Source organism: Microcebus murinus, chromosome 22 (assembly GCF_040939455.1).
Source record: "Microcebus murinus isolate Inina chromosome 22, M.murinus_Inina_mat1.0, whole genome shotgun sequence".
Taxonomy (NCBI): domain Eukaryota; kingdom Metazoa; phylum Chordata; class Mammalia; order Primates; family Cheirogaleidae; genus Microcebus; species Microcebus murinus.
The window spans coordinates 22,266,763-22,278,934 of NC_134125.1; the positions used below are offsets into that span (position 1 = coordinate 22,266,763).

A 12,172-nucleotide genomic window follows, 5' to 3' on the forward strand; every position below is an offset into this window, starting at 1 on the left:
GAGCCACCGAGCGGCGCGGGTTCTCAGGTGAGCGCTCCGTGGCCCGGGCGGGCCTGCCGGCGCCGCAAGCTGAGGGACTGAGGCTGCGCGGGCCGTGGAGGCTTAGGCGGGGTGTCCAGAGGAGACCTGAGGGACCTGAGGAGGGTCCGGTCCCAGGGGCCCCCGGCTTGAGGCGGGAAGGGGCTCCGGAGCTGCAGGTGAGTGGGGCTTGTCCGCCCCGGACTGGCGCCTTGAGGGGCTGGAGCTAGGGGGACTGTGGTTGAGGTTCGAGTGCCGGCTGTGCCTCGAGCCGCTGTGTGACCTTGGACTAGTCTCTCTCCCTCTCTGAGGCTGCGGCTTCCGCTGTGAAATGGAGGCGGGAAGATCCGCTGAGAGTTGGTACAGATGGAGGTTCGGGGAAGGACCGGTATCGTCCTCCTCTTTGTAGTCGCCTTGCCCAGGACGTTGGCGGCGAAACACGGACGGTAGGAGTGTCTGTGAGTGACCTTGTGCAAGTCCCTTGCTCTGGCTCTCACTTTCCTCATCTACAAAATGAGTGGGCTAACCTCTTTTAAGATCTCTTTAATATTTGAGTGTGATTGATGTAGGTATAGACAAGGTAATGAGTGCCCATTCCCTGCAAGTGAATTGCAGAGAGAGAGAAAATCTGTTCTGAGGTTTGACTAGACCCTGGCCCGAATACCCCTTAGTTCCCTGATTCCGTGGTTCTGTTTGTTCTCCATCCTTCCTTGTAATTGGAGGAGTGACTTCATCCAAGAGTCACTTGGCACCACATGTCAGCAGAGCAACACCAGTATCTTCATTGGCCTAAAATCAAAGAACAATTGCAAGGAAAAGTCTGCCGTTCAACCTTGTTGTTTGTTTCAATGGTAGGGAGGCAAGATGACTTCTCTGCCCCAAGCTTGGAACAGCTGAAGTGAAACAACGGTGCAAGATGAGAACAACAAAGGTCTACAAACTCGTCATCCACAAGAAGGGCTTTGGGGGCAGTGGTCAGTATTGATTGATCTTTGGGAGTTGTGTAAATTGGCTGAGGTTCTGGTGTGTCCAGTGCTTTGAAAATTACACCCCAACTCGTGACAATGGATGCTAGACAGGCAACTTAACAGAGTTAAGCAGCAACTATAATACAGCAACAATGTTCTAAAACATTTGCATTCACACTTTTAAGGAACACTGTGAATGTTGCAGGTTTACCACCCTTTATTTGTTTAATTATGTTGTTTATTACAAGCTTACTGTGTATGTTTCATAAAATTCCAGCCTGTACTGGTTTGGCAGATAAGAGAACTAAAATGGTATTTGTTTTGCATTCAGTGAGAGAGAAGTAGCATAGATGTGCATAGAACAGGTATGATCAGAGTATGAACCTTTGCCTGGCTCCTAGACATTGGAAGAAGGGACCGGATGCATGTTATGCTGCACTAAACCAGAATCTCAGTACCAGCTCTGCCTCTAACTTCCCCTGTGACCTCAGGCAAGCCCCTAGTTTACCTTATCTGCAAGTTTGAGGGCTTTAGAATAGTTCCTCTTTGCCCCTTGAGTCCATAAATCTGTAGAATAAGAGGGCAGTTAGCAGTATGATTTTTTTTCTTTTGTAAAGGAATACTTTTACCTTCTGTGTTAACAACTTCATTTACTTCAAAAGTTATAATTAATACAATGAGTCCTTTTTTTAAAATTTGTATTTTAGGATGCATTTGCTTCTATGCTATGTATGCATAAGCCTCCAGAGGACAAGGACTGCCAAAAAGGAAAAACAAAATTTTCTTTATCATAGGGTATTGTGATGTTTAAGTATGATGATCTTTGTCAAGCATTTAGCAGAGTAACAGGCTCTGCTCAATAAATGTAGCCATTATAATTACTAAGAGAAGGATATGCCAAGTATTGCTATACTTAAAATACAATTTCTGCTAGTCTATTGTTAACACTATACTTTGTGTGCTATTGGTGTTGCCTCAATATTAATATTTGTGGAGTAGAGCTGAATAAATAGGCAACAGAAGTAACTTTTGGCAGAGGGAAGAATTGAAGGATACATTATATACAGTGTATACAATGTATATAAGTCTATATTTTCTGCTGTAAGACAAAGGTAGCTAGGTGCTGTTTCTAGTTTTCTACAGAACCATAAATAAAAATACAACCAAAAAATATTTATTAGGTGTATGCCTGTGTTAAACATAAAGTTTATGAATGTGACAAGGTCCCTTGTCATTAAGGAGCTTTCAGCTTGATGAGATAGACTTGCAAAAAGGAAATGATAAGTCCAAGCAGAAGGAGGCTTAATTCAGACTATGGACGTTAGGGGGATGTTTCACAGAGGATTTAGCATAAAACTGTCAATGGAAACATACCAAATACAATTGAGATTAATCCAATGCTTCATTTTTCTAGCCTGAATTTTTCTTGGGTCTGATTATATATGAAATCTGGATATATTTCTCATGGTGTTAGCATAATTAAAGATGATGTCCTTCCCCCCAAATTAAAACAGCAAAACAATCATTCTTTCTTTATTATTCTGCATTTGTATTATTTGAAACCGTTCTTTCCACTCCAATAGGAGGGTCGGGGTAGATAAGCATGTGAAACCCTGTCCTTCCTAAATGTTAAGGGTCTCTGTGGACTCTAATGTAAACTGATACCTGAAGTTTTTCCTTGATCAGGTGCTGCCCTCCAAAGTCGAGGCCATTTTATCTGGCATGATTTTTATGACATGTGAGAAGGTGGTAAGCTTTAACTGGAAGAAACCCGGGACCAGTCATCAGTCCTGGCAGTTCTGTTACTCGCTGTCTAACCTTAGGCGAGTCACTTTCTATCCCAAGTTGTTTCCTCACTCCCATTAGAATCAAAGATTTATTATAAGGTCACATTATGGCAGTGTTTATGAAATTCTTTGAACATTGTATAATATAAGGGATTGTGCTATATCTGTGGGAGCCAGCCTTTTTTTTCCTGGTGTATGCCAGATATATGATATTTGAGGGAATAAAGGGATGTCCCAGAGGCCTAATATTCAGGGACCAAAGGCCCATTTTTTCCTGGGATTAGTAGGATATTAGAAAGAGCATGGGCTGTAGAGACAAAGATACCTGAGCACTGTCCCACTCAGCTAGCTTCCTGTGTCCCACTAGCTTCCTGTGCAAAAAGCTTTAGTTGTTCTAAACCTCAACTCAAAATGGAGTAGTAATACCAACCCAATGGAGTTGTGAGAACCCATTGTGAGAACATACACAGTATACCTGTCACCCAAATGAGTGTGTTTTCTTCTTGAGTTCTGTGAATTTTCTTTCAGATGATGAGCTAGTTGTGAACCCCAAAGTGTTCCCTCACATCAAGCTTGGAGACATCGTAGAGATTGCTCATCCCAATGATGAATACAGGTGAGTCTCTTGTTAGGATCAAGGGAACTGGGCAGCCTACTGGTCATAAATGATATTAATATTTTGTCTAAGGGGCTTAAAGGGCATGCAGGATAGCAAAAGTCTTTAAAAATGCTCATGTCCTCTAGGATTTGATGAACCAATAAATTTCTTACCGCGGTCCATTCCTTCTGTTTTAAGGCTGAGATGACAACTCTGAAAAATTCTGTAGCATTTATCCATTTCCTTTAGTGCCTGTGCAGAATTTCTTTGTTTCTGAGAGAGTTTTCTCTCATTGTTGTACTACAAGTTACAGTATGTCTGAAGTGATCAGTTTGCTTCTTGTTGGGGACGAAGAAAACTGGGGGTGACGGCTTATAGAATCTCACCTCTTTGTTGCTTTCTTTTCCAGCCCCCTGCTTTTGCAGGTCAAGTCACTTAAGGAAGATTTACAGAAAGGTAAGAATTACGTCTCTCTTTGAGATTATTATATTTACCATCTCAGAAACAGTGAGAAACCTCTCTTCGTAATCTCAAGGGATGAGGGCAAGTACTTATCAAATTGTGTTCCCTCTAAAAAAAATTGTCAGATTACCAAAACTGCTAAGGAATCTCATTTGTCAGCATCTTGAAGGCACTGAAGAAATGATCTTTATTTAGAGTCCGGAGAAAAGTTAATCTGAATATATAAAGCTTTATACATAACTGTAGTAATTGTAGGTAAAGCATGTTTTCCTAAATAGTATATTTTTTTCACAAATTATTTGTTAGGTGCCTCCTCTGGGTGATTGGGTGGTAGGGGAAGAAATATAATAATTGCACACCATGTGTGCAGGCACTGTCCTGGGCTCTTTTTATAATCTATCTTTATCCTCCCAACAACTCTTGAGTGAGTGAGGAAATTTAGTCTTAGCCACACTATGATCTAAGTGGAGCCAGAGTGGTGATTCTACTTACTCATTCTAGATCCAAATCCTTTCTTTTTTCCTGTAATGGTTACGCTGTGCTACTCAAGGAATCAAAATATTAATTGACAGTGAATAAGAAATTCCTTACATTTATTTTCTTCCTTAAAATAAATTCTTTTTTTTTTAAGACAGAGTCTCATTCTGTTGCCCCAGCTAGAGTGCCGTAGCGTCAGCCCAGTTCACAGCAACCTCAAACTCCTGGGCTCAAGCAATCCTTCTGCCTCAGCCTCCCAAGTAGCTGGGACTACCGGCATGTGCCACCATGCCTGGCTAATTTTTTCTATATATCTTAGTTGGCCAATTAATTTGTTTCTATTTTTAGTAGAGACGGGGTCTCGCTCTTGCTTAGGCTGGTTTCGAACTCCTGACCTTGAGTGATCCCCCGCCTGGGCTTCCCAGAGTGCTAGGATTACAGGCATGAGCCACTGTGCCCAGCCAAAATAAATTCTTTAAACAGATAATTCCTTAAGTAGTAAGAGAAAAAACAAAAAACTTCTGGGTTGTTCTAAAGGGCTTTGATGTCAACCACTCATGTTCAATATTTCAGTTTGTTGGGGAAACATTCTATAAAATCTTAATCCTAAGAGAGGTCTTCATACCCTCACCCCATCTCCTGCCACCTGTGCATTTCTTACTTACCAGACTGAGGGCTCATTGAAAAGTTTATTTCTTCCTTAACTACCATTCTAAACAAAAAAAGGATCTCCTCTCTCTCCTTTTCCCTCTCACTCTCATTTTTTTTTTTTTTTTTTTTTGAGACAGAGTCTCACTTTGTTGTCCAGGCTAGAGTGAGTGCTAGGATTACAGGCGTGAGCCACAGCGCCTGGCCTCACTCTCATTTTTTTTCTTTTTTGAGATGGTCTTGCTCTATTGCCCAGACTGGAGTGCAGTGGCATCGTCATAGCTCACTGCAACCTCAAACTCCTGGGCTCAAGTGATCCTCCTGCCTCAGCCTCCCAAGTAGCTGGGACAACAGGTGTGCACCAACATGCCCAGCTAATTTTTCTTTCTGCCAAGATTATAGGCATGAGCCACTACACCTGGCCATCTCTCTTTCTCTCTCTCTCTCTTTCTCTCTCTCTCTCTCTCTCTCTCTCTCTTAATTGCTTAGGCTTAAACTCCTGGAGGGCAGAGAACATGTCTTGCCCATGGCAAATGATCAATTGTGTTGCTTGTTGAAAGTTTGAGTATTTATAGATTAGGATATATATACTAACATTTTTCAAAATGTTACCTGAGCCAGATTTCTTCTCTATTTCAGAAACTATCAGTGTGGACCAGACTGTGACTCAAGTGTTCCGGCTAAGACCTTACCAAGATGTCTATGTGAATGTTGTAGACCCTAAGGTTTGTCTTTGTTCTGGACTGGAGTATCTTTTGGAATGATTAGCATCCTTCCTCAAGGTTAAGTCACTAAGAAAATAATGGGTTACTTAAATATAGTGTTAGATGATTAAATATGTGGCTATATATATATGTGTATGTGTGTGTGTGTATATATATATGTATGTATGTCTTTTAGGTTATAGATACTATGTGGTTGCATTTATCCACCCCCTTTTTTTGAAGCATGCCTTAATTAGATTCTATATATGAAGGTATATTTAAAATTTTCTATGAAAGTACTAAATAAAATACTAATACTGTAGGATTAGTTATAGACTTACCACATATACTGGAAAGCCTTCTTTGATATAACAAAATTCTGTTTATTAGGGTTCTGCTATTGTGCTTATTAGGGTTCTGCTATTATGGTCTTATAGTAGTTTTCTTTTTACAAAAAGGTTTTTTTCCGTGGTAAGTGGACATTATCTTATGACTATAAATTGTGACAGAGTAATACAAGAGTTATTATTTTATTATCCCTTTTAGGATGTGACCCTTGACCTAGTGGAATTAACTTTTAAGGATCAATATATTGGCCGTGGGGATATGTGGCGATTAAAGAAAAGTTTGGTAAGGTGTGATTTTAAAAAAAGTTTGTTACTTTTTCTATTATATGAATAACCCCTATTTATCATAGAGATTTAGAAGAGCTTAGTAGGGAGAAGAGTATAAAACTGTTTCTGATTCCAGCATCTACAGATAATTATTATAAGCATCTTGTGTATTCTTCTATTCTCTTTTCTCTTCATAGTTTGTTTTTTTATTTTTGAGACAGAGTCTCACTCTGTTGCCTGGGGTAGAGGGCCATGGCGTCAGCCTAGCTCACAGCAACCTCAAACTCCTGGGCTCAAGTGATTCTCCTGCCTCAGCCTCCTGAGTAGCTGGCATTACAGGCATGTGCCACCATGCCTGGCTAATTTTTTCTATATATTTTTAGTTGGCCAATTAATTTCTTTCTATTTTTAGTAGAGACGTTGTCTCACTCTTGCTCAGGCTGGTTTCGAACTTCTGACCTGGAGCAATCCGCCCGCCTCAGCCTCCCAGAGTGCTAGTATTATAGGAGTGAGCCACCATGCCCGGCTTTTTGTAGCTTTTTTGAGCCTTGTTTATTGTTATAGGTTGTTACTTTACATTTTAAGTTTGAATGGGAAATTATACCATATTTTATATTTGAATGGTATTTTAGTTTTCAGATTTCCACTTGATCTCATTTGTTCTTCATATCTCCTCCTTATGGACAAGTATTTATTATGCCTAATTTATAGATGTGAAAACTGAGATTGAGAAGTTAAGTGATTGCTCAAGGCTAGATAACTATTAAGCAGTTGACACTTGGCAAGAACCCAGATCTTGTGGCTTCTAGGTCAGACTGCCTTTTGCTGTACACTTCCCCCATTTTCCTTATTTATTTTTAATGGACATTTTTTTTTCTTTTTGAGACAGAGTCTTGCTTTGTTGCCCAGGCTAGAGTGAGTGCCGTGGCTTCAGCCTAGCTCACAGCAACCTCCAACTCCTGGGCTCAAGCAATCTTTCTGCCTCAGCCTCCCAAGTAGCTGGGACTACAGGCATGCGCCACCATGCCCAGCTAATTTTTTCTATATATATTAGTTGGCCAATTAATTTCTTTCTATTTATAGTAGAGACAGGGTCTCGCTCTTGGTCAGGCTGTTTTCGAACTCCTGACCTCGAGCAATCCGCCCGCCTCGGCCTCCCAGAGTGCTAGGATTACAGGCGTGAGCCACCAGGCCTGTCCTAATGGACATTTTTTACTCAAAGGATCAGCTCATCAGAATTGTGACCTGGTTCTGAAAATTCTCCTAATTGTAGTTTGCATATTATGAAATGACAAGTTATAGGTTGAAATGCCATGCAGTGTGTATTTTCAGGTAAAATAATTGGCTTATTTTTTATTTGATGAGGGAGGGTTCCATTTGCTAACATGAGAGCTAAAATGAGAAACTACTGCATTTAAATAAGTATGTAAGTATAGATATAGATACAAACATGTGAAGGTAAGTATATTTGTGAAGCTGGCCATTTATTACCCATGTGGTCTTTACTGTTGTTTATACTTGCCAGACTCTTTAAGGACCTACTGTTATACCTGCCTCAGCATGTTTTCCTGTGGGGTAAATCTGTTACTCTCAAGTTAATTGAACTTTGGGTTGTTAAAAGGGATTATAAAGCCAGGAGATCTCACTTGTGACTTTTCATGGCCTTGATGTGTTGAATCTCTTTGTCTTTCTTCCCTTAGGTCAGCACATGTGCTTATATTACCCAGAAGGTGGAATTTGCTGGCATCAGGTAGCTATTATATCACTCTTGACTTATCTATGTAGTAACTGGGCTACATAAGGCATTTGAGTCATATGGATATCAGCCTCCAGGCTCATCTTGAACACCTGGGCTCAAGCGATCCTCCCACCTCAGCCTCCCAAAGTTTTGGGATTACAGGTGTGAGCCACTGCACCAAGCTCTAGAATCCTTTTGTAAAGAACTTTTTATCATCAACTAGGGCTATTTGATTAGTCTGAAATACTGATCCTAAAAAGAAAGAAGGGATAAAGTATTCATTTTTCCTCCCCAAAAAAGGATTTTTTTTTTTTATTTCCCCAGCCTTCAGGATTGTGAGCTAAAAAAAATGTTTTAAAGGTTGTTGTTGGGTCAAAATTCTTTTAAAAATCCAAGTAACTTTTACCCAGTGTATGTTTTTGTCTGCTTTGTTGAAGATTAGTTGGCTATAGGAGGATGGTTTTATATCTGTGTTCTTGGTTCTGTTCCACTTGTCAATGTCCCTGTTCTTGTGCCAGTCCCAAGCTGTTTTAATGACTATAGCCTTGTATAGTCTGGTAAATCGATACCTCCTATTTTGTTTTTATGCCTAGAATTGATTTTGCTATACGGGGTCTTCTCTGGTTTCATATGAAGTGTAAAATTATTTTTTCTATATCTGTGAAAAATGATGATATTTTGATAGGGATTGCATTGACTCTGTAGGTCAGCTTGGGTAGTATAGACATTTTAACAATGTTAATTCTGCCAGCCCACGAGCATGGTATGGTCTTCCACCTGTTTACATCCTCTGCTATTTCCTTCTTCAGTGTTTCATAGTTCTCCCTGTAGAGGTCTTTTACCACCTTAAATATTTTTCTAGATACTTTATTTTCTTTGTTGCTGTTTTGAAGGGAATTGAGTCTTTGATTTGGTTTTCACTTTTACTGTTTTTGGCATATTTGAATACCTCTGATTTCTGTATATTGATTTTGTATCCTGAGACTTTACCAAATTCATTTATCAATTCAAGGAGTCTCTTGGTTGAATCCTTAGGGTTTTCTAGGTATAATACCATGTCATCAGCAAAGAGTTAGAGTTTGATCTCTTCTGCTCCCATTTGGATGCCCTTAATTCCACTCTCTTGTCTGATTGCTGTAGCAAGGACTTCCAGCACTATGTTGAATAGAAGTGGAGATAGTGGGCAACCTTGTCTTGTTTATGGTGCTGGGAAAACTGGATAGCCACATGTAGGAGACTGAAACAAGACCCACACCTTTCACCACTCACAAAAATCAACTCATGCTGGGTAACAGACTTGAACCTTAGGTGTGAAACTATTAGAATTCTAGAGGAAAACGTTGGAAATACTCTTCTAGACATTGGCCTAGGCAAATAATTTATGAAGAAGACCCCAAAGGCAATCACAGCAGCAACAAAAATAAATAAATGGGACCTGATCAAAGTAAAAAGCTTCTGCACAGCCAAAGAAACTGTCAAGAGAGCAAACAGATAACCCATGCTGAGGAATGGGAGAAAATTTTCGCAATTACATCCGATAAAGGGCTCATAACTAGAATTTATTTAGAACTTAGGAAAATCAGCAAGGAAAAATCAAACAACTCTATCAAAAAATAGGCAAAGGACATGAATAGAAATTTTTCAAAAGAGGATAGAATAATGGCCAACAAACATATGAAAAAATGCTCAACATTTCTAATCATCAGGGAAATGCAAATCAAAACTGCAAGGAGATATCACCTATCTCCAGTAAGAATAGCCTGTATCAGAAAGTCCCCAAACATAAATGCTGGCATGGTTGCGGAGAGAGAGGAACACTCCTACACTGCTGGTGGGACTGCAAACTAGTTCAACCTCTGTGGAAAGCAATATGGAGATACCTCAAAGCGATACAAGTAGATCTACCATTTGATCCAGCAGTTCCACTACTGGGCAACTACCCAAAAGATCAAAAGTCACTTTATGAAAAAGACACCTGCACATGAATGTTTATAGCAGCACAATTTACAATTGCAAAGCTGTGGAAACAACCCAAGTGCCCATCAATTCATGAGTGGATTAATAAAATGTGGTATGTGTATACCATGGAGTACTAGTCAGCTTTAAGAAACAATGATTATATAACACATCTTGTATTTTCCTGGATAGAGCTGGAACCCATTCTACTAAGTCAAGTATCTCAAGAATGGATAAACAAGCACCACATGTACTCACCAGCAAATTGGTATTAACGGACCAACACCTAAGTGGACATATAGGAATAACATTTATCGGGTGCTGGGCAGGTGGGAGGGGGAAAGGGGATGGGTGTATACAAATACAATGAGTGAGATGTGCAACATTTGGGGGATGGTCATGCTTGAGGCTCTGACTCGAGGGGGGATGGGCAATATACGTAACCTTAACATTTGTACCCCCATAATATGCTGAAAAAAAAAAAAGAAAAAAAAATCCAAGTAACTAAGGCACAACTCAAGTGATTTATCTCAAGCAGACCAAAAAATGCAAGCTAGATTCATGCTGGATGGTAAACTGAGGGTCAGGAAACCTGGATCTCCTGCAGTGCCAGTGATTAGCCATCACTGTGGTCAGTAATTAGGATGATATTGGGCAAGTCAGGTAAACTTTCAGTCTCCACATGTGCTGTATGGAATGGTTGGTTTATAATCTTTTTCTGTTAGGCACTAGATAATAAATATTTTAGTCTTCCTGGGCCACATAGGTGTCAGGTCTCTGTTGTATATTCTGTGTGTGTCTATCTGTTTAAAAATGTAACAGCCATTCATAGCTGTGGACGTAGAAAGGCAGGAGATGGGCTGGATTTGGCCTGTAGGCTATATATAGTTTGCTGTGCCCTGGTTTAGAAACCCTCTTGGATCCCTTTCATTCTTAAATTCCTTGTTTCTCTTTGTAAATGCCCCCATACACGTGGTGTTAGGTAGAGAAAGAAGACCCTGACACAATGTCAGTTTTAGAGTTTTCATGATCTGTCCTAATATTTTGCTCAGGCATGGTTAAATGTAAACCACAAAGTCTTCTATCCTTTCTCCAAAAGGCTTACAGTATTTCTATTATACATTGGATCAAAGTTCACTTTCTCTTGCCAATTGCATGAATGCATAAACTCAGAAGATGTTCTGGACCTCATGTGAGGAAAAGAAAGTATAGTAATTATCTGTATAGTTAATGTCAATATGAATTGTTTTTCTTTTTTAATTTATTAATTTTACTTTGTTTTTTTATTTTCTTTTGTTTTTGAAGTAACCGCAGATGTGGTAGAAATTCAATATGAATTTTTGAGGAATTTCTCTGTAACTTTCAACCTGGTAATTAGGTAAATAATTAAGGATAATGAGACAGTTTCATTATCGTGAGACCTTGCCTTTGAAACATTTTTTTTCAATGTTTATATTTTTTAATATTTTAAAATTTTTTTCTCTTTTTTTAACAGCAATTATGACCAGAAGAAACATTATTTTTCTTAAAAGATAAATAGTTTAATTTTCTCTATAAATTCCCAATGTATTCTTTAAAATGTTAAAAAATTAATTTTAAAAACACCAAACAAAATTTTAAAAGAAAAATATCACCATAAAATTTTATTTCCTGGCCGGGCACGGTGGCTCATGCCTGTAATCCTAGCACTCTGGGAGGCCGAGGTGGGTGGATTGCTCGAAGTCAGGAGTTTGAAACCAGCCTGAGCCAGAGTGAGACCCCGTTTCTACTATATAAATAGAAATAAATTAATTGGCCAACTAATATATATAGAAAAAATTAGCCGGGCATGGTGGTGCATGCCTGTAGTCCCAGCTACTCAGGAAGCTGAGGCAGGAGGATTGCCTGAGCCCAGGAGTTTGAGGTTGCTGTGAGCTAGGCTAACGCCACGGCACTCACTCTAGCCTGGTCAACAAGCGAGACTCTGTCTCAAAAAAAAAAAAAAAATTATTTCCTAATGATTGACCTTTTGCTCTATTTATTTGTTTCTTTTTTATTTTTATTTATTTATTTTTTTGAGACAGAGTCTTGCTTTGTTGCCCAGACTAGAGTGAGTGCCGTGGCATCAGCCTAGCTCACAGCAACCTCAAACTCCTGGGCTCAAGCAATCCTGCTGCCTCAGCCTCCTGAGTAGCTGGGAGTACAGGCATGCGCCACCATGCC

General features: G+C 39.7%; 1 protein-coding gene across 11 annotated transcripts in view; it reads left to right on the forward strand.

Annotated features, from left to right (window-relative positions):
- Positions 1–12,172, forward strand: part of DEPDC5 (DEP domain containing 5, GATOR1 subcomplex subunit) — a 125,968-nt gene continuing 113,796 nt past the window's right edge. For all 11 annotated transcript variants that reach the window (XM_075996714.1, XM_075996717.1, XM_075996715.1 and 8 more), the window contains exons 1-7: positions 1–197; positions 874–992; positions 3,302–3,389; positions 3,781–3,827; positions 5,598–5,683; positions 6,209–6,292; positions 7,977–8,026. In XM_075996714.1, the coding sequence (XP_075852829.1) occupies positions 935–992; positions 3,302–3,389; positions 3,781–3,827; positions 5,598–5,683; positions 6,209–6,292; positions 7,977–8,026 (413 nt within the window). In that variant the 5' untranslated portion in view covers positions 1–197; positions 874–934. The remainder of the gene's footprint in view (positions 198–873; positions 993–3,301; positions 3,390–3,780; positions 3,828–5,597; positions 5,684–6,208; positions 6,293–7,976; positions 8,027–12,172) is intronic.